The 22827-nt window shown below is 52.5% G+C and overlaps 1 protein-coding gene and 1 long non-coding RNA gene across 6 annotated transcripts in view; one reads left to right on the top strand and one right to left on the bottom strand.

Moving 5' to 3' along the window:
- PXDN (peroxidasin) overlaps positions 1–12464 on the bottom strand; it is an 87807-nt gene extending 75343 nt beyond the window's left edge. For 2 of the 5 annotated variants that reach the window (XM_070571857.1, XM_070571858.1), the window contains exon 1: positions 10075–10154. In XM_070571857.1, the coding sequence (XP_070427958.1) occupies positions 10075–10121 (47 nt within the window). In that variant the 5' untranslated portion in view covers positions 10122–10154. Of the gene's footprint in view, positions 1–10074; positions 10155–11649; positions 12002–12165 lie in introns of those variants that run through there. The other 3 variants (XM_070571855.1, XM_070571853.1, XM_070571854.1) reach the window with 3 other exon arrangements.
- Positions 10374–14751, top strand: LOC139075479 (uncharacterized). The gene is made up of 3 exons (XR_011525848.1): positions 10374–10512; positions 14421–14520; positions 14644–14751. It is a non-coding gene; the product is annotated as an uncharacterized lncRNA (long non-coding RNA).
- Positions 14752–22827: the final 8076 nt, after the last annotated feature.

Below are 22827 nucleotides of genomic sequence, written 5' to 3'. Positions count from 1 at the left end.
AATCTAGGTTCTCTTTCCCCAAAGGAAGCTGTGAGGAAGAAGAGAAGCACATGTTTAGCAAGAACTTCAGATAAGTTACAGCCTCATTCCACTGATGGAACCCACTCTCACATCTGTCTGCTATCTTGCCTCCTTCCACGACATTTCTGAGTAAAGAAATTCCTGCCTGAGAGCTGTAATAGTCTTATTCTTCCCCAAAAAGGGAGAAAATATTAATCTTACAGCTCCAATCACTGCAAAAGCAAAATTTTCTCATCTCTACCAGTGTCGGCTTTATATTTATTTAGAGTAACTGTGAATTTTCAGTTTTATTGTCCTTAATTCTTAGCAAATAATTAACATTAGATCTATGCCGAACTGGCAACTTAGGAAGTTGAGAAGGGAGGAAGCTCACATTACGGGATATTTCCTGGGTCCTAGGACTGCAGAAGGCCCCCTGCAGGAGCTGTCCTCAGGAGGGAAAATTAGATGCTCCCTGAACATTTGCGTTTGGTCTGTCAGAGAAAAATGCATATTTACAATGCCCTGAAAACCTGCTTAATGGTATTTCCTAGCAGTAGTTCCTGGCATCACTGGTATCTGCCTCCATTAAAACCAGCACACAAAATAACGAAAGTCATACCCAGGAGCTCAGGGCCTGCACTCCACCAAGAGGAACACAGCGCCCATCACAAGCACCCCGTTTCCCCGGGCCTGATAAGGGAGAGCGCCCCCTCCTCTGGCCTCCTCCGGCACAGCCCCTTGTTTGAATTTGCATGGCCCAATAAATCCATTCTTCGAGGATACAATAAAAGCTTCCGTTGTAAAAGCATCTTCCCCACAGGCTCCGGGTCAGAACACTCACATAGATGCCCTTCGTTATTCCTCAGGAGCTGCCCACAGATGGGGAAACTGAGGCCTCGAGGGCTGGAAAAACTTACCCCAGGGTGCTCTAAAATAATCCAAAAAATATACACAATGGCATTTGGAAAGTTATTGTTTATACTACCAGAAAAGTGGAAACAGAGAAATGACCCATAATAAGAATCCACTTAAACAAATTTGGCAATTCCAAACGAAATTAAATACTATGTGGCTTTAGCAATGATGGTGCAGACAACTATTGCCTAGACACATGGCCACAACGTGTCACTAGGACTAAAAATGTGCACCATGCGCTACAGAGCAGGACGTAAAGCACGACCCAATGTCTGGAAATAGATGATAGATAGACTGATCCATAGATAAATAGATAATATGTAGATAAATAGATCCTTAGATGGATAGATAGATCCATAGAAAGACAGATAGACAGATAGATAGATAGACGTAGCTAGATAGATGATAGAGATAGACAGGTACATAAACACATAGAGATAGATGACAGATGACCCGTAGAAGCTAGATAAATGCAGACAGACGATAGAGATGGAGATAGAGCTGTAGATGTAGACAGACACATGGACATACAATATTTCTGTGTACATAAGCACTCATTTAAATGTTTGTTCATGTGTGTATCTGAGGGACAAGCCCAACTTGTTAACACTTTCCGCTAATGAAAGGAATGTAATTTTTTTGTGTGTCTATATTTTCACATTTTTCTACCATGACCACGCACAAGTTGCATAAAAATATTTTAAAAATATGTTGTAAAAGAAAACTAAACAAGATGGTGCAATTCAGTGGGTAAGCGGGCAGGTTGCACAACCTCCCTCCAGGGGGGCTCAGGGGGAGTGGCTGACTTCATCCGTCCTGTGCCCACCCAGCTCCACGCCTGCGAGAGGTGAATGACGACAAAGAGCTGAGGGGCCTATGACAGAAGGCAGGGGGGCAAGTTTCCAAAGACCTTCAAAATTATACACAACTTGAGAATTACGGGAAGTAAACAGGAAGAACCGGGATCCTCCGGCCAGCAGGCAGGAGCGCGCACGCTCACAGGACGCGTCCATCCCCGGCATGCAGGCGGCAGGAGATGCACAGTCTACCTCCTGAGCAAGAAACTCAGAAACACAGCTGATTCCTGGCTCCTGGAAGCTAACGATCCAACCTGAGGATTAAGGATTCCTCGTGGTTTTTCTCCTTCCAGCCCCTCACCACTTCTCCCCTTATTTCTGTAATTATCCAGGGCTGACGTCATGTCAAACCCAAATTGGTCTCGTCCCTTGGAGAAAAGTCTTTAGTTGAGCAACCTGCTTACGAGAAATGTGGCTGTGACCTGTGGGTTATAGTCACTGAGGCCACTCGACACTTGCCACAGAAAATCACATCCGGCAACTCTCTACAGAATATAAATAATCCGCCTTTAATCCCCAAATAATAAACAACAAAATTCTTCTTGTTGAAAAGAGAGGAAGTTTTTAACCTGCATTTTTCCGTGATGGAATTTGCTACAGCCCACAGCAGGAGTTAAACTAAACTAAGCAGGGTCGGGTGGTGAAACCCAGTCGGTCACAGACACAGAAACAGTGGGAGCACAGCCTGGTGGCTGCCTAGCCAATCTCTGTGGAAAAGCATGAGAGCACAGAGCTGCTCCCTGCCCATGCCCGGCAGCGCCCTGTGGAGGAGTGCGCAGACACGGAAACAACCTGTGAAGGGAAGCTGAAGACAGAGTCCAGCACGGCATAAACTGACAAGATGCTAACAACTCACTTCCTCTTCCTGGGCACGCACAAATCAACGTTCCCCAGGGCCCCTGCTCCCAGGCTGGGACATGTGGCCAGCGCAACGTGAACAGCAGTGAGGCATCCCATTCACGCTCCCTTGCTCCCCTTGCGTGACAGCTTGGAGGGCCAGGGACTGGCAGCAGAGCCCCCGGATGGACAGATCCTGAGTCCCTGAGTCACTGTGAGAGCAAACATTTTCTTAGGTAGTAAATATTTTGACTTGTCACAATGACCCAGCTCTGCCTTTGTGGTTAGAAGGCGGCCACGGAGAAAAGACAATGAAGGGCTGGCACGTCCCAATGCACTCAGTCCACAAACAGGCAGCTATCCCACTGGCCATGGTCTGCTGACCCCTGGCTGCAAGCAGAGCCTCTGACGACAGCTGCCCAACCGCGGACATCCGCCCAGGGCCCTGTGAGCGAGGGGGACGCGCTGTCTTCATCCACGGAGACTCTGCGACCGCTCCTCACAGCAGCTGAAGCCCGATTACGCTGACGAGCACACAGGCATTCCAAAGGCAGGTGGGGACAGCAGCAGGGTTGCAGAGCTCTTAACTTTTTTTAACTGCAGACTTGGGCATGTGAACTCAGTCATTGTTTTACTCTAATTGTTACTTACTTTTTAACACACCTCTTTGCAGAAGAATTTAAAGGTTTTCTTGAAAAAGTGAATGAGGACTTCCACTTTTGAACACGATAGAATAAGAGTGCCGGACTTACCGTCCTGTCTGGAACAACCAAAAAGCTGATAAAATACACGAAACAACTGTTTTCGAGATGTTGTACATCAGTGAACAATGGACACAATCCCTGAGAGGTGAAAACGAACGAGGTGACCACACGTCCGCCCCATGGCTGCCTAGGAGAGAAGACGACGATGACGCTGCGCATCTGGGGAGACCAAGGCAACGAACTCACAGGACAGAGACAAGACACCCGGATGCTCCAGCGAGAGAGGACGGAGGGAGAGAGAGAGAGAGAACCCCAGGGATCTGCAGAGTGTGGAGGACTCAGCTGAGCACTGAGAAGGGCATGCGTGTGGGCAAACCAGGAGAAGAGCAAATGAAATCTAAGGTAGAAGAAAGGAAACAACAAAGATCAAAGCAGAAATCAAGAGAACGACGAAACAGAAAAATCAATGAATCCAAAAGTGGAGTTTCTGCAAAGATTAATAAAACTGATAAACCTCTAGGCAGACCGATCAGGGGAAAAAAAGAGACTGACAGGCGTTTCTAATTTCAGGAACAAGAGACTCTCACCCCAGATTCTCAGACATTAAGAGGATAATGAGGAACAGCTTTATGATGGCAAGTCCAACTTGTGTGACACGGACAGTCTCCCTGGGAGACACAGTCTTCCAAAGCTCTCAGAAAGAAAGAACCCTGAACGGCCCTTTATTTGTTGAAGAAATTGTAGCTTAAATCCTTCCCACAAAGACAACCAACCCCAAGCCCAGGAGGCTTCCCTGGGAAGTTCCACCCGATGTTTAGGGAAGAACTAAAACCAAGTCTACCCACACTCTCAAAAAACTGAAAAGGAAGGAGTGCTCAACTCATTCCATGAGGCAAGATTTACCCTGATAAGCCAAAGCCAGACAAAGACATTCCAGGAAAGGAGAACAAAGGCCGACAGCCCCCCTGAACACAGCCAGGTCATCTCCAACCAGGCAGAAGGGCGGAGGGAGGGCTGCCAAGGACCAGAGGAGAATTCGTGGGCAGGGAGGTTCATTATCTTGATTGTGGTGATGCTTTCACAGGAACAGACATATGTCAAAACTCACCAAAGCGTGCACGTTATATATGTGCACTTTCTTAACGTCAATTATGTCTCAATAAGGCTTTTTTTAAGTGAAAATTCATCTGGACAAAGGTCAAATGAGGGAATAGTCACTGGTTAAGCTTCTACTTCAGACCTGACTCCAGAACAAAAGACGAGATGATCCTGCAGGCTGCCCCGGGAGCCTCTGAGCTCAGCAGCTCCATTCCCAAGAGTGGGTGCCGAGCGAAGAAACCGCCAGCCGCAGCCACTGTGGGCCCTCCTCCTGGCCGAGCTCTCTGAAGGGCTGGGCGTCCAGCCGGGACCCCTCTCTTCAATGAGCTGAAGATCCCGTGGGCAATCAGATTTGGAACAAAACCGCTTTCTTAAAAAAAAGAAGTCTGAAGTAAACCCTAAAGGAGAAGGAAAGGAGTCCCCTGGGGACCTACAGAGGAGGGTCTGACCACCCTTTATCCAGGATCTTTGGGTAAAGTTCTTGGGGGATCAGCGTCTCCCAGATTTCCATCCCTAAGAAGGCAGAGAAACAGGACAGAGGCAACAGTGTCCAGAACAGAGAAACTGTCACAACAAATTAACAAAGATAACCGACCTCATAGCCAAGCCGGGGAAGGTGGACCCTGAGAACTAACCCACGAAACAACTAGCATATGCTCACTCAACTAGCATATGCTCACTCAACTGGCATATGCTCACTCAGCTTTCTTGCTAGTTTTGATCTCAGGATTTGTCTATCTTGATTGCGGACTTCTGGCATCTGAAGACAAACCACGTGACCAGGGAAGAAAAAGTACAATTTCTATTTTCCAAAATTAACTTCGAGACAAAAAGACTATAAATCATTGGAACTATCCATTTAGAAAGATTTTACGCCACCAACGACATTACTTTAAACACCTGAAAAGCATTCCCTCCCCCACTGAAATCATCAGGCTGTTTCGTCCAGGTGGATACGCAGCACTCAGAGCATAACAATTCTACAGTCCCGTCCAGATCCCAGGGAACCACTGGCCTCACCGAGAGATGGGAGTAACACAAAATGTCCTGATTGACTATTTAAGCATCAAATACAGTAAACTTTAACTGCTTTTCAATTGAATTCACCAAAAAATGCACTTTTAAATAAATTGCATTTTCTTTGTGCCCCAAAAGCATATGAAACCGTCAAGATTAAAATGCTCAGTAAACCCAGACACTGAAGAGAGCTTATGTGTTGGGTGCTGAAGACGAGCGACCCAAAGAAGCTCTCGCAGTCCACATAGTAAGGAGGAGACGAGGAGGACCCAGGTCCCCGACTCCCAGCCCTGGGTTCTGACTGTGGAGCTCTGCGGGGGGCCCCCCTGGACCCCACATGGTCACCATTGGCATCTATGTCGTCTCTTCAAGTGCACAAGAAGAAGCCTGGCATCTCCAATCAGAAAGATAAAAAACATACTTTGCCAGTGAGACTCAGCATACTGCATGTTGACTTCCAACTTTTACCTAGTTTTCAAACTGATGAAGAGATCAGCGCTGCAGACTGGAATTTTGTCACTGTTTTTGTTGACATCTTTAACGTTAAACCTTTAATCAGTGCAGTGGACAGTTCTCGTCTAGTCTGCCCAACAGCCACTTTAACAAAAACGCCCTGTTCCTTCCTCTGGGCAAAGGGCGTGGCCTGCTTCCAGCCCACGAGTTGGGCACAGCAGGTTCCATCCACTGCTCCAGAGGTAGGCGGGGCCCAGGCCTTGGGGCAAGACCTCCCACTCCGCCCCCCTCCCTGCCCCACCCCATGTGCTTGAGACCAGGCAGGTGGTCCTTTCAGTCAAGTTCCAGAACTTGTGCTTCTGCACCAAGAAAGAGTCATTCACTCTCTTTCCGTTGCACTGAGCGCCATTAGAAGGGAAGCCGACAGCTGTCAGTCATCACTGTGTAGAGAAACTGAGTCACAGGCTGAGTGGAGAAGGAGCCCAGTGCCTCATGATGGTGGCATTTGGACCGTGGATGAAGCCACGCTCAAGGCAGAAGCTGTCTGATGGGCTTTCCCATGATGACTATTCCCTGGACTCATTAAAACACGAAGGAGGCAGGGAGTTCCTCCAACAGCTGAACTTCAACTCAATTCCCAACAAGAGGAGCGTTTTCCAGGCACAGCTTTCAAATACAAGTTCACATTTTCAAATGGTGACCGGGTTATAACTAAGCCCAGAACCCACTCCTGATGGAGACGTCACACTCAGAGCTCTCCGCTATCCACAAGACAGCTCTCCAGGCTTATTTGGGACACCGAAGTTTCCTCCTCTAAACACAGCACGCGGTGCAGTCAGAGCTCAGGAACAGACCCCCGTCTGCACGGGACCCTGCAGAGCAGCTGTGAGTGGGAGGAAATATCTGGTGCATCACCATTTGGGAAAGATAAATGACCAATACCTAAATATTTAAAAAGTAGCCGGAGCTAGTCCTGACGGCCTAGTGGTTAAAGTTCCGTGCTCACTCACAGCTTCGGTGGCCCAGGTTGGCTTCCTGGTCTCAGAGCCAGACCACCCGTCTGTCAGTTGCCATGCTGTGGTGGTGGCTCACACAAAAGAACTAGAACGTCTGACAACTGGGATATACAACCATGTACTGGGGTTTTGGGGAGGAAAAAAAAAAAGAGGAAGATTGGCAAAAAAAAAAAAATAAAGTTACTTCCCACACACTCCATGTAATTAATAAATATTTTTGAAAAGAAGGCTTCCTATGACAGTTTTCAAATGCATTTGAGCTGCGACAATAAAGATTTCATCGTAACAGGGAATTTACAAATATAGTAATTTGTTTTATGGAAGCCAAAGGCTCCGCCTTGGAGCCTGCTGTCCCCATCGCGGCACGCACTAGTGCTCTGCAGAGCCCAGAGGAGCCAGGATGCAGCCTTCATGTCCACCGACCTTGTGAATCTCCCACCCCAGAAGAGGCCAGCCTTCCCAGGAGCTGAGGGTGTCCCCAGAGGGTCAGGAGGGAGGGAACTTCCTGTGAGCCAGAGGGAGAGTGGGGAAAGTGCCAGGGGAGAGAGCCGGGCCTCCCAGCATGCAGCTGCCCTCCTCAGCCCAACCCCACCTCCTGGCCAGGGGAACGGTTTCTACCTCAATCCACCTTGAACGAGGAGACCTCATCTCTGTGCAAAGGGAAGCTCGTGGGAAATTAGATTCTCCTGATAGCCAAGGCTGGGGAGCTCCAACAGAGGCTGGTGAACAGGCAGAAGCTGTGACTCAGGGCTAGTGTCCCAGGGACCAAAGGAAACAGTGAAATGGCCTGAAGATTCTCCCTCCACCTATGTGTCAGGATCTCAGAGAGGCCTGTGGGGGTCCTGCAGGAAGGCGGGGACCAGATCCATGAAGTGGCAACACTGGGATCTTCTTCCCATGTGGACAGGGGCCGGACAACAGGCATCCACTGGCCCAGACCACCAAAAGTGCATGGTGCCCAGAGCACGCTGTGCCCACACAGCCTGGTGCACAAGACGCTCCCGACTGGACCAGGAACTCCATGAGGCAGGTACCAGACCAGGCACAGACCCAGGCACACAGCGGGTCATCAGAAAGTTGAGGAGTGGGGGAACGGCTGTCTGCCAGGTGGACCCTGTACCTTGGGGAGAATTCAACCAAGTGTGCCCCCTGAGGAGGCTCTCCCTAGCCCCCTGCCTAGTCCACAGGGGCCAGTCCACAGTTCCTCCAGGGTCCCCCCAGGACACATCCCCAGGCTCCCTGCAGAGCCAGGGTTTCCTGTCACGTGGACGGCACTCCGGGGTTAACTCTGGGGCTGTGGAGTGGTCTGGACTGGAAGACGGATGTCAGTGATGAAGAGCTGATGATTCCCATGACCTCACGGCGGAGGCTACAGGGAATGGAAGGTGTCGCAGAGGAGGAGGTGTGGAGGGAGCAGGCCCACAGGCCAGAGCCCAGAGCCCTGGGCCTGTGGCCAAAAGGCTGGGGTTGAGAGGAGGGCAGGAAGGGGGCCAAGGAAAAACGTCAGCCTTCATCTTTTAATACTAGCCTTTCAACTATCACAGTGACAGACGTCTATCATGGCAATGAATAGAGTGTAATGCTCAAAAATTAAACAAGCATTTCTACAAGAACTTCTGAGAGGAACTGAATACTCCACCCAGTGGTGAAGGGGCTTCTACAGGGGCTGCAGAGAAGCTGCAGAGCCGCCAGACCACAGGGCGCCGGCTGCCAGCTGCCGTCTGTTCTAGGACACCACTTTGCACTTTCCAGTTGGTGTGACTCAAGGGTCAAACGGAACCTGAATCACAAGGTGGCCTCAGACGTTATTTTCTGAAGCCCCAACCACGAATCAACACAATCCACTATGAGGCCCAGCTGGCACACACTGCTGGAACGCCGCGCGGCACACACTGCTGGAACGCCGCGCAGCACACACTGCTGGAACGCCGCACGGCACACACTGCTGGAACGCCGCGCGGCACACACTGCTGGAACGCCGGGCGGCACACACTGCTGGAACGCCGTGCGACACACACTGCTGGAACATTGTGCGGAGAAGTCTGACATTTCCCAGTGATTGAGAGTCAATCTTGGGTGGGGGGGGGGGGTTGCAGTTCTTGAAAGCAAAGGGATGATGCGATGGTTGGATGGCCCAAGTAACTTTGGGGGCCAGGCTCTTTATCTATCTTCATATCTCTTTTTTTTTTTTTTTTTTTAAGATTTTATTTTTTCCTTTTTCTCCCCAAAGCCCCCCGGTACATAGTTGTGTATTCTTCGTTGTGGGTTCTTCTAGCTGTGGCATGTGGGACGCTGCCTCAGCGTGGTCTGATGAGCAGTGCCTTGTCCGCGCCCAGGATTCGAACCAACGAAACACTGGGCCGCCTGCTGCGGAGCGCGCGAACTTAACCACTCGGCCACGGGGCCAGCCCCTATCTTCATATCTCTTAAGTCCTCAATTTCTACCAAATAATTTCTTAAAAAAAAAAAAAATCATACGCCTGAGGGCAGAGACCTGGGAGAAAAGCTGGAAGCGAAAACTAAGTATTTCTGTGTGAGTGGAATTTGTAATATGACTGCGTCCCACCATGCAACTGCCAGACTGGACCCCAGAGACACATCAACAGGGTGCCCCCAGAACTGGCCCTGTTCCCTCATTCCCTACTCCCTGAAGGATGTACTCCATCCGACTGTCTCTTCTTTGTTTCCAAAAACCTACCCCCTCCCCACGGTCATTAAAAAGTCTCCACTTGTGCCCTCAGCCCCCAACCTCCAGGGGCCAAGCGACTGGTGAACTGTCCCCCAGCTGGAACCTGTCACACCAGGACTCAGTTCTACCCTCTTCCCTGGTGTCCACAGTGGCCATGATGGGAGCTTCCTCTCCCGGAGCCTGGTCTGCACAGATGTAAAATGGGTGGGTGCTCATTTCAACGAAAATCTGCTCAGTTCTCTTAGGGGTTTGCTTATCTCAGCATCTGTTCTGCCTGCCTCAGAGTTGATGAGACCAAGGATGGTCACCTCAAAACATTTTTTAAAACTACAGAGACCCATAAAAGTGTAACATATAAGTGTGTAAGAACGAACAGTTTCTGGAAATCTTGCAAATGCTAACTATCACGTCACTCTCCTTTCCTGTGACCCCCACATCCCGCTCCCCACTTTACAAACGCCCTTGGGTTCTGCAGACAATCTCACCATGTGCAGCAGGCCGGAGGATCCCATTTTTGCTCCACAACACTCATATTTTAAAATACTGTTCTTTTTAAAAAGCAATTAAGATCTGAGGGCAAAGCATAGGACAAGTATTAGACACTGGCCAGATGTGGAAAATGGCTTCAGGGTCCAAGCGTTTTCCACTGACTCACTGAAGAATTAAACTACCCTACGGAGAAACGCCTCCCCCCCCCCACCCCCCGCCTCCCCCGCTTCAGTCCGTTTCTTGAGAGTCTGACGCCCCCTTGGGTCCCTCCTTGGCAGGCCGCTCAGACGCTCTGGAGGGAAAGCCCTATTTATCTCTCTGAGAGGAACAATTTCGCAGGCTGGGAATGACTCCCGACAAAGACCCTGAAGGAAGCTTTCTGCAAACTCAGCGACCACTAGCAGAGGTCTCCGTCCATGCACTCGGTTTTAAAAGTAAGGACACTAACCGCCCACTTCCTGAATAGTTCGCTCAAAATTTTACAACTTTTGCAGGCTCTTCAGCGGTGCCAGAGGAACTTGGCTCAGCCAAGAAAAGTGGAAACTATTTTTGGCATTCAGAAGGGCAGCTGTAGGACGCTGAATTACAGGCGGCGCCTAAAACGCATGCCTGCCTTTACAGATTTTGAAAATTTCTAATCAAAGTCGTATCGGAACACCTCGAGGCCTGCAGCGAACTCTTGCGGCATTTCGGGCCCTCTGGGGACGGGATTCGGCCTTTGGGGACCGACTGGGGCGGAGGCGGGCGGGTTTCCGGGCCTGCGGGGCCGCCGGAGCGGGCGACACTTTGTAACAAGCCGAGCGCCAAGTATCCGCGAAGTTTGGCACACCCGGATCGCGGTGCGCCTGGGCTAGAGCCCAGAGGGACGAGCCCCGAGCGGAAACAGCTCGGACCCCGGCTCCGTCCAGACCCGAGCTGCCTCAGAACTCGGAGGCCCGCACCGGGCCCCTCCCGGAACCTCGCCGCCAGGCTTGCTCCGGGCTCAGGGAAAGCCCCAGAGAACTGTGCGCCCCGCGGGGCCGGGGACATTCCGCGCCGGAGGCTCCCGGCGCCCCAGGCGGACGCGGGGACTGGGAGGGGCGCTGCCGTGAGTCAGTGAGGGTCCGCGAGGGAGGATCCCCAGAGCGGGGCCAGGGGGTGCCGCTCTCCAGGAGGAGAGGGAGGGAGGGAGGGAAGGAGGGGAAAGGAGCGGGAGGCGGAGGGGGAAGATCCCGGCTGAGCCGAGGAGGGGGAGCCGCGCGCTCCGCGAGGAAACTGCCCAGAGGGGGAGAAAGGGGAGCGGAGGAGGGGAGCCAACAGGAGGGATCCCGGCCGCGCGCGGGGAGCGGGCAGGGCCGTCCGGAGGAGAGCAGGATTTTCCCGGGCTGCTCCCGACCACTTCCCAGTCCAGCGGGGCATTCCCTGCGCCGAACAAAGGCGGCTCAGGAGGCCGCGCAAACTGCGCCCAGGTCCGCCCTCTGCGCCCGGACCACCGCGGACAAAGGGCCGCGGGCCCCTGCCCGGCCCCCGACGCCGCGATCCTCCCCCACCTCCCCTCGTCCATCACCCTCCTGCGCCCCCGCCGCACTCACAGGATGGAGGTCTGCGGCGCCACGGCGGGCACGGCCTCCAGCAGCAGATGCATGCAGCGCACCGTGGTGCGGAAGCACAGGCAGCGGCTCGGGCACCCGGCGCCCGGCTTCGGGGCGACAGAGGCCAGCGCCCCCCAGCCGCAGCACAGCACGAGCGCCAGCAGGCAGAGGCGCGCGGGGCCCGCGGAGCGCAAGGCCATGGCCGACGGCGCGCACGGACGCTCGGGCGCACCGACCAACCGCGAAGGGCCCGGCGCGTCCCCGGCCCGCTCCGGACTGCACCCGCCCGCCCGGCCGGCCAAGGCCCAGGTCCCAGCTGTGTGCGGGGGGCGGGGGGCGCCAGCTGTGCACATGCGCGCGGCTCCTCCCTTCCCACCCCCACCTCCCCAGGGGCCGGGGCGGGGCGAGGACCTCCGGCCGCGGCGTCCGGTCACTGCGCCCCCGTCCCTGCGGCGGGGCTCCCGGGTTGCAGGGGGAAGATGGGGGCCTGGGTTTCAACCCCAGATCTGCACTCACGAGCTGGGGTCTCGGCCAAGTTGCTTCGCCTCGCCTGGCCGCCGTTTCCACATATGTGCGATGGGTTTTTTGTTATTTTATAAAACACTTTTAGAGAGCTTATTATGTCCCAGGGGCGGTTCCAAGCGGGCACTCTCTGTCTGTCTCGTCTCTCTCTCTGTCTTTCGGTCTCTCTCTGCCTCTCGCTCTCTTTCTGTCTCTCTCCCCTTCCCTTTTTACTCACACACTGCAGCGGGATTTGAGGCAGGCATGCGGGCTGAGACCCCAGAACCTGTTAACCACTCGCTCTGCCCACTACTGACCACAGGGCACTTTTAGGAGTACGGAAGATCAGGCTGGCGTTCTACCAGGGGCGTGCTTGAAGGCATGCTGGAATGGGACCAGGGGGTACCCCAGTACTTTCCTATTGCTGTGTCAGCACTCTCCTGTAGCTCACACAGTTTCGAGGGTCCACATCTGGGACCAGCTGAATGAGGGGTCTGGCCCCTCTGGAGGCTAAATGTCTGTTGTTGAATTTATCAGCCCTATTACCACGTGGAACAGCTTTCTAGGGACCCAAAACAAGCCATCCAGCGGTCCTACATACTAACCAGTCACAAATCTCCCCCACAGCACACTCCTGGCCTCCACACTCATTTCCAAGTGCCTTCTAGAGGTCTCCCCTTAATGTCTTACACGAATTTCAAGCTTATCATGTCAGAAACCTAAAACATTACTCTTCCTAAAAAATCTATTTTTTCTTCTGAATCACTGCTTTGATCCTCCAAACCACTCTCTCATAACTTCCAACCTGGAAGTTGTCCCTCCCATTTAAGGAGTTGGGAAATCCTGTTAATTCCAGTTGCTCATGGTTGCTCAATCAACTTCAGTCCTTTCTATCCTCCTGCCTCATAACCACTGAGAGTCCGGCCCTCCCCATCACCCCTGGACCACCACTGAGTACCCTTCCTGGCTAGCCTGCCTCCTGTGTCTGCCTGGTCCACCTTCCCCACAGCCGACAGAGAACATGTCACAGCTTCAACTCTGCCACTTCTCTGTCCAAACATCTCTGGGCCCCTCCAGTTTAACTGGGCAAAGGCCATATTTCACTCAACACTAAGAACTTACTGCCACTCCCAGGAGACAGGGGCATCTCTGAGCAGCTGGCTTCTCTTTTCAGTTCGACAGCTATCCCCTAAGCCAGCCGTGATGTTAATTTTATGTGTCCATTGGGCGGGCTATCAAACCTAGTGATTTAATCAAACACCAATCTAGGTGTTGACTGAAGGTGTTTTGTAGATGAGATTAACATTCTTTGACATCTACAATCAGTTGACTTTAAGTAAAGAAGATTACCCTCCATAATGTGAGTGGGCCTCATCCAATCAGTTTAAGGCCTTACAGGCAAATACCAAAGTTTCTCAGAGAAGAAATTCTGCCTCAAGATTGCAGCATCAGCTCGCACCTGCGTTTCCAGTCTGCTGGACTGCCCCACAGATTTTGGACTTGTCAGCCCACACAATCGCACAAGCCAATTCCTTAAAATCTATCTGTGTTTTTATTCTTCCATCTATCCATCCATCCATCCTTCCTCCCTTCCATAAATCTGTCTTTTTTTCCATCCATCCATCCATCCATCCTTCCTTCTTTCCATCCATCTATCCATCCATTCATCCATCCTTCCTTCGATCCATCTGTCCATCTATCCATCCATTCATCCATCCTTCCTTCCTTCCTTCCATCCTTCTATCCATCTATCCATCCATCCATCCTTCCTTCCTTCTTTCCATCCATCTATCCATCCATTCATCCATCCTTCCTTCCATCCATCTGTCCATCTATCCTTCCATCCATCCATCCTTCCTTCCTTCCTTCCATCCGTCTATCCATGCATCCATCCATCCTTCCATCCTTCTATCCATCTATCCATCCATCCATCCATCCATCCTTCCTTCCTTCCTTCCTTCCTTCCATCCATCTGTCCATCTATCCATCCTTCCATCCATCTATCCTTCCCTCCCTCCTTCCTTCCTTCCATCAATCTGTCTTTCTTTCCATCCATCCATCCATCTGTCCTATTGTGCTGTTTCTCTGAAGACCCCTGACTGACACACACCTGTTTGCAGAGCACTGGATGAGGAAGTGTGGTGGAAGTGGGAGGCCAGGATAATGATTTAGCCTAAAGAATTTACATTTGAGTAATGAAGCTCTTCCTTATTTTAAGCTAAATGTGCTTCCCATATCTTTTGTTCATTATTTCCTGCTTCTGCCCTCAGAGGCCACGGACCCTCACACCTCCAGGATCTCGACCTCCCAGGGGGTGAATTGTTTAAGGATGATCAAAGCCACTGAACTTTTCTACTGCCATGCACCCAGGTGAAATATCCCCATTTCCCTCTGATGACCAATTTCCAGATCTTGTTGTCTGCCCCAAATCTTGTTATATGTCACACAGCAAACATTCCTTTCGGGGGGATTGTGCTAATGGACAATCTTTAGTTGTTTAGGTTTCCATACACAGAAGCAAAGATTAATGAGTGAAAGATGCTCCTTAACTTCCATCCTCTGTGTTTTGTGAATGCTGTCACTGAGTTCTACAGCATACCAGGTGCGACCCTGGACACACATGGAAACAATCTCTACTCCTGGTCGAGTACTGGCCTCTGTGGCAAGGATTCCCCACGACTACCTTTGTACAGACGCCTTAGGATCTGAGCCTCGCAACGTCCCTCACAGAAGGTATTATTATCCCCATTCTTCAGAAGAAAAAACCAGTGTTCAGAGATTTCGGTAATTTGCCCATGCACTTGTAGATAATCAAGGGAAGGATGGAAGAAGGGAGGGAAGCAGGGAGGAGAAAGGAAGATGGTGCTGACTCAGCATTTGCAGTGTGCCAGGCACTGACCTGTGTGCTTCGCCTATTGCAGTGGATACTGGTGGCCACCCTCCCAGACCTCGCTGGGGGGCTGCACCCCATCCCAGTCACTGCTGATGTTCTCTGGAAAACTGCCTAGGGCTCCCAGGAGCCTTGTCCCAGAAATGCTGGGAGCTCTTCCCCTCCTGACGCAGCCCGCAGCCAAAGGCGGACTGAGTTGGGGCTGCCTCACCTGGAGGTTGAACAGCTGGCGAGCTTCCTGGGGCATCAGGTCGATGGCCAGCTTCTCACCCTGTGCAGTCGGCTGCCCTCACTCCCAAGAGCCCCCCTTACTCATCAGGCTCTGCTTTGGGGCCCCAACCTAATAGTGCATCCATGACGTTAGCGCCCACAGTGTCCCCCAAAGCACACAGTCTGTCTTTTCTACAACCTCTTCGCGGTGCAGTGATGTCATCTGTCTGCCTGTCTGTCTCCCCACTAGACTGAACACTCTTCAACGATTTATACAGAAAAGAACAGGGGTTTTGGAACAAGACAAAACTAGGAGGCAGGCTCACCAATTCCGTGACCCTGGGCAACTTTCTTACTCTCTCCCTCGGCCTCAGTTTCCCCATCTGTAAAATGAGGACTCCAGCTCCTACTCACAGGCTGTTGTAAGGATTAAATGAGGAAGTGTATGAGGTGCCCACATAGTTCTCGTCAATAAACTTGAGTGGAATGAAGCTTCCCAGGGCCCAGGGGGGCCCCCCCGGAGTCTAGAAGGCCATGGGGTCATTCCCAGACGATGAGTCAGCCCCTCTCGGAACCTAGCAAGGCCTGAGACAAAGATTTCAGCCTGCAACCTTCACCCTCATCCAACGAACCCTTCTGAGTGCCTCCTGCATGCTCAGCCCCATCCCACAGCGCTGGGCAGCCCACAGGAACAGAGGGCCCGGCACCTGGCCCGGGCAGACAGCTGAGATGGTGAGTGACTCCCCGAGCCAGGCGCCTAGACGGCTGCAACAGAGCACCACAGACTGGGCACCACGAGCAGCAGAAGCCTGTTCCCCCACAGTTCTGGAGGCCCGAGGTCCAAGATCAAGGTGCTGGCAAGAATGGGTCCCTCTGCAGGCTCACAGTGAGAGTCTGTCCCAGGCTCCTCTCCAGCTTCTGGTGACAGTCAGCAACCCCTGGCATTCCCTGGCTCGTAGTCACATCCCTCCAACCCCTGCCTCCATCCTTACATGGCATTCCGCTGCATCTGTCCTCATGTGGTGTCTTCCTTTTGTGACAATCATATTGGCCCAGAGCCCATCCCAATGACCTCATCCTGACTTGACTACATCTGCAACAACCCTATTTCCAGATAAGGTCACATTCTGAGCTCCCAGGAAGACACAGATTCTGGGGACAGAAATAACATGGCAGGGCAGTATTAAGCTCTGAAACTGTGACCTGGAGTCATAGTAAAGGGCCTGCCTACCTCATGGGCTGTTGCAAGGCTCGCGTGAGGAAGCGGAGAGTGGTTCCCAGCAAGCTCTGGGTTAGTGTTGGCTCCACGATAAAGAGCTGCAGGCGGTGAACAGCAGGATGGTGTTGGGCTCCACCCCCCGGAGGCAATGGGAGGTGTCTATGGGCCAGAAAACAGCTTGCTGTCCGCACTTTAGCCACATACACTTGGAATTCTACAATTTAATGCTAACTGTGGAGAATCAGTCCTTCTTTATCCATCCGTCTCTCCATCCTTCCCACTCACAGACTTAGGCATCTAATTGTTGCCAACATGGTAAAGAAGAGAGAAATCCTAAAACGCGCCTCTCAGTCAGAGAACCATGTCCCCATTGCTCCTGTGCCTGCAGAATATTTACGTAAATTCCTTTAGTTACACGACGAGCTTAGATTCATGGTTTTCTCAGATCTCAAGGGTTTCCCTGTGCCCGGATGAAAAGTCAGGCAGCAGAAGGCATGTCCGAGAGGGTGGTGGGGCTGAGAAATGCTCTTCCCAGTCACAGGCCCTGGGCACAGCCTGAGGTCCCCCAGCCCACCCACTGATGCTTGTGCGGAGTCCTGGGGCCTGCAGGGAGGCTGCAGGAAGCAGGGAGCCCAAATCCACGAGACAGGTGTTGTGTCTCACTCCCGCTCACGGCCCTGGTGTCAGTCAGGTCCAAGCAGGACTTAGGTGTACACTCGTAGTGTTGAGCAGAGGAGAGGTCAACTGAGTGACAGTCTCAGAGGTGGGTGAGCTGAAGGCACCTGAAAGGACCAGGGGATCCATCCAGGATTCCCCCTGCACATTTGCACCACTCCAAGGCCTGGGAAGGGGGGGGAGGAACGAGTAACCCAGCCTGGCAAGCCCTGTAACTCCACCCCACTGGGGCAGACAGGGGGTCTTGATGACTCCCCATTCAGAGGTGGGTCCCCAGGATGGCGGCGTGAGGGCAGAGACGGATCAAGAGGAGAATGTGAGCACTACATTGGCTCAGCATCGACTCCAGCTGGTGAACGGGCCCCCATGAGAAACCCACAGTCTGGGGAAACACAGGCTTATAAATAAGCCTCCTGGATAGCAGGTGGTCATTAAGCAATGGGTCCACAGCCAGAAGGGAACAGCAAATAACTCAAAATCATGGTAGATCACTTCTCTATATACACCCTGAGTCCCACTGTGGGAATTTCTCCCCACCCCTCTGTCCTGGCGCCCCCTGCCCTCTTTGGGCACCTGAAGCTCCTGTCCCCCCACCCCACCAGGTGAAAACAGAGGATGTTGGTCTATTGGTCACAGGGATGTGTGGAGTGACTGGCTGTTCCACGCTGAGCTGAAGGCTAATGGGTGAGATGCGTCCCTGCCTTGTGGACACCAATGGGAAAAGTAAGCGTGTGCATGTGTGTGCACTCTGCACACACACAAGGAAAATGCCCCTGAGCTAAAGGGAATTCCGGGGAAAGCACCAGGCCGGGAGAGACCACACGCCCCGGCTACACGAGGGATGATGTCCCAGCAAGGCGAGACAGCTGCAGAGGCTTTTGCAGTAAGATTGGAAAAGTGAGCGGCCTGCTGCCATAGAAGGAACAGGCCCCTGAGGAGCCTGTCAAGTAAGGAATACCAGAGCCCCAGCCCCCGGCGCAGCAAAGCTGCTTGCTTAGGAACCCTTTAAGCCGATCTTTTATCCTTACCAATTTTGTGTTTTCTGGGTTTAGTAAACACTCACTCAGACTCCATCCAAGACTTTTAATACTCATCCCTCAACGCGTACATAGAAAGTCACCCAGTCTGGCACTTCTGAGCTTTCCCAGACTTCTGGGACTAAGTCATGGGATCGGCTGTCCAGACGACACAGGACCTCTTCCTGGGAGGAGGGCATCCGCCTTCATGGGCAAGGCAGAAAGCTTAGGTAAACTGAGCCATGAAGAACACGGAAAAGCCCACTTCTCCTCTAGAGTGAGTTATTTCTGTAAAATGCAGAAGTCTCTGCCCACAGCTTGGAGGGCACTGCTCTGGCACTCCAGCCCTCCGGGGTAGGCTGGGTCAGGGCGCTGACGAGTGCCTACCTTGAATTTTGGCAAACCTCTTGCTCCCCAGCCAAAAGTGTCCCGTACATGCTAAGCATGCTTGGCTAACGGGTGAAATCATTGTGAGGTGCTGCCAAAAATGCCCTGTAATCCTGTGTAATAAGTTAATCACTTTGGGAACAACACTGTGGGCCCGCTGGCCAGTCCGACTGCAGCCAGAGTGGCTGCGGGCTCAGCCAGCCCAGGTGCAGCCCCCGATGGATGCCTCCTGATCTGTCTGGAGCCTTTGCACAGAGTCGCTGCAGACACGGCTCACGTTACCTGGCAGCATTTACCCAGCAGCCAAAGAACGTCAACCACAGGACCTGAAACTCAGCCCTTGGATGTGTTTTCCATCCCCGGTTATACAACTAATGAGTTTGTCTTAGGAGCAATTCCAGGACCCTCCTTTGTAAACTCAATACGACTTCAAAGGAGTCTCTGACCAGGTATGGCCGTGTGTCTGAGCTCTGCTTCAAAGGCTCCCCTCCGCCCTGCAGCCAGGCCTCCAAGCTTCTTGCCTGGTGACTGCCAGAAGGGGCCCAGGGCAGGGGCAGAGACGGGAGCCCCTCCCTCCCTCTGACCCCGCCTCAGGGGCTGCCCCGCTCACAGACCGCGGAGCCTGACTCGCTGCTCGGAGCTGTGGAGGCACGCGGCCCAACGGCTGTCTGAGGGTTCCGGGGTAGCGGGGAGCCGCGCTCCGGCGGGATGGGCAGGGCCTGGACCCAGACAGGGGTGGTTCCAAATCCAGCTCCACGTTCCTGACTGCCCGAGTTTGGACACACTGACCTCTCAGAGCCTCCGAATCCTGATTCGTGAGGTGGGAGTCACCTCCCCCAGAACTGCCATAGGGCTAAAACGATTACGCTTCTCATTGGGTTGGCACTGCAGACAAGGGTCCTCGGTACGAGTGTTCCACTCTGCCAGCCTGCCCTTTCCTCAGAGATCAAACCCTCCTCCTCAGCTGAGGTCTCACGTGCGCAAAGTGACTTCACCTCCACACTCCAGACTCTCGACCAGAGGGTCACTTAATCGTCTCGATGAACCTGTAAAGGCAGCCACCAGGATTATCAGTGACATTTCCTTCCTCGGTCCGCAGTAGTTTTCCTAATATGGAAATTTGTGATTTCTTACCCAAACCACACTCCACACCACAAGGCAATAAAACCGTGGTCGGAGAGACATAAATACTGTTCTTGGACTTAATAATGTCCTTCCCTTCGGCAGGGTCACAGCTGGCAGGACGATCCCCTCGACCTGGGCTTCCCACCTCGCAGGAGCCCCAGACCAGCCTGAGCCAGCACTGGAGCTCACACAGGGCGAGGAGGACCGAAGGCTGTGCCGTGGCTCCCACTTTAGGAAGCAGAGTGGCCAGATCCTGATGGAGACCCTGCAAATGCCAGTCTGTGTGTTAACCAAACAGTTTGTCTTGTTTTTCTTTCTGATAATTTTGTCTTCGGAGCCATGTGGGGTTGGCGGCTGTATTGTGAGAAAATACCACATGAAATACTGGACGGAAAATGGTGGAAACAAGGGCATTCGTTAGAAAGCTTTCTTTGCCAAGGTTCAGCTTTCCTTCTTGGCCTCTGAATCTCTGACTTTGATACTCATGGCACAAATCATGAGTTCAAGCTTTTCTGTTGTTTCTGTTGTTGAGAGAACCAAAGACTCAGAATTGTTGATTTTATTTTGATTTCTCAACTCACTTCTTGTGGATCTCAGCAATGGTTTGTTTAAAACTATTTCTGTGACCATTGTACCCACCGTGTTCAGCTGCTGATTGCAGACTGAACAAATGCTGGGGCTGACCCGGGGTCTTCACTGACTCGACGAGTTTCCCTGGAGAGGTGCTCTCATGGGATTACAGCCTGGCAGCCTGCTATGGGTTGAGTTGTGTCCCCCAGAAAGACACATTGAAGTCCTACGTCCCAGTATCTGAGAATGTGTCACTATTTGAAACTAGGATTGTTGAGATGTAATTAGTCAGGAGTCAGGTGGGACCTTGATCCAACGTCTCTAGCTTAGGGCAAGTCTTCTCTTGCAAAAAAAAAAAGTAATACAAAAAAGAGGGAAGATGATGTGAACAACGATACACAGAGAATGGCCACGTGATGATGGAGACAGAGATTGGAGTGATGCATCTACAAACTAGAGAACCCCAAAGATTCCTGGCCACACTGGTAGCTGGAAGAGGCCAGAAGGATCCACCTCTAGAGCCTTCAGAGGGAGCACGACCCTACTGACACCTTGACCTTGAATTTCCGTCCTCCAGAACTGAGAGAGAATAAGTTTCTGTTGTGTGGAGTCACCCAGTTTGGGGTACTTTGTCACGGCAGCCACAGGAACTCATACACAGCACATAGGGCTGTTCAAGGTCTGGAGACCCCCCCAGGGCCTGGCGGTGTGTCTGGCAGAGAAATAAGTGTGATCAGAGTCTTATTCACAGGCCTTCTCAGGAGGATGGGCCTGGTGGTGTCCCCAAGCCGGGGGACATCTGGCTCGCCTGGGAGATGAGCTAGGACTTCCCGTGGGGTCTCCCCTCAACTCGGCTCTGCACCTTTTCCTGCTGATGATTTAATGATTTAATCTGTGTCCTTTCACTGTAACAAACCTTAACTGTGAACACAGCAGCTTTTCTGCGTTCTGTGAATCATTGAACTTAGAAGTGATCTTGGGGCCCCCGAGCTGCAGGGGCAGGATCTGGGACGTTAGGGAGGCCTACCCCTGGCTTTTGTCAGGCCTAGAGCAAGCACACAAGTGGAGACTCCATCCGGGGCCTGCTTTGTCCACCTGGCTTGTAGTGGGATGTTCCCTCCTGGCCTATCATCCAGGCTTCATCACAGTGCCCCCCACCTGTAACAGCCCCCTTGGGCCTAGGGTGCATGCACGGGCCCTGGAGGTGAGCATGGCATCCTTTGGGAAGGAGATTCCAGAGTTCTTAGAACATGGGTGGGCATGGAATCCAGGCAAGCATGTTCCTTGACCTGTGACCCCGTGCACCTTGGAGGAGGGTGCAGCCTGTGTGGAGCCAGGGCACTGCCCTATCGAGGGCAGGAGTCTTGGGGCCGAGGGCCGGGGCAATGCTGACCGGAGGCATAAATGTTCCTAAAGGATCCTGAGGGCACAGACTACATGGACAGCCAGAGCCTGACTTCATGCGCTTCCCAAATGCAGGCCGGTGATGACTTACACCAACCCCGTAGTGGCCAGGGTGGGTGGGGCTCAGCCAGGGTCAGCCCCTTCTTTTTCTAGGGGTCAATTCGTTACTCACCTTGGTTCTAGATCCTGTCATTCATTAGGCATTCCTTCAAAACCTCAAAGCGTTTCCAGCTTGATAAACTAGGGGATTGATAAATTCAGGCTCTTTCACCCCCTGTCTAAAGTATGACCATACACAGTTAGGGGTGGCCATTCCACTTGCATTGTGTTGAATTGTGTCCCCAAAAGACAAGTTGAAGGCCTAACTAGGGAACCTATGAAGGTGACCATTTTAGGAAATAGGGTCTTTACAGACGTGCTCAAGTCAAGATGAGGTCTTTGGGGTGGACCCTGACCCACCGTGACTGGGGTCCTTATAAGAAAAGGAGACACATGGAGATGAGAACACCATGTGAGGACAGACACGGAAGGAGGACGGCATGTGAAGGTGAGGCAGAGACTGGAGTGATGCAGCCACAAGCCAAGGGACCCCTGGGGCACCAGAGGTGGAGGAGGCGGGAAAGTCCTCCCCTGGAAGCGTTGGAGGGGCAGCAGCCCTGCCCACACCTGCATTTCAGGTTTCTGCCTCCAGAACTGTAAGAGAATAAATTTCTGTGGTTTTCAGCTGCCCAGTCTGCGGTTCTTTGTTCTTTGGGAAACCCTTATTCCGCTAATGGTAACTCTGTGCCCTGTTGGAGAAAGTGTTGGGGAACGTACGATTATTCGAGGCCTGCCTCCACTTTGTGCTGGCCGTCGGCTCTGTGACCAGGATTTGATCACGGACGAAGCTGCTGGACAGCCGTCACCTAAAGCAGCATACGCAGACACACAGACTCACACACTTGTCTTCTGTCTCTATCTCCAGAGCAGCACACAGGTATGTGTTTCGTCCCCTTCCTCTTTTGTTTCTTTTTGCTGAGGAAGACTTGCCCTGAGCTAACATCTGTACCAATCTTCCTCTATTTTGCACGTGGGTTGCCGCCACAGGGTGGCTGCCAATGAGTGGTGTAGGTCCACGCCCAGAAACCCAACCAGGCTGCCGAAGCGGAGTATGCCAAACTCAACCACCAGGCCACGGGGCC

Source organism: Equus przewalskii, chromosome 14 (assembly GCF_037783145.1).
Source record: "Equus przewalskii isolate Varuska chromosome 14, EquPr2, whole genome shotgun sequence".
NCBI classification, from domain to species: domain Eukaryota; kingdom Metazoa; phylum Chordata; class Mammalia; order Perissodactyla; family Equidae; genus Equus; species Equus przewalskii.
Note: the sequence above shows the minus strand (reverse complement) of the source record. Positions and strands in the feature narration are given on the sequence as shown.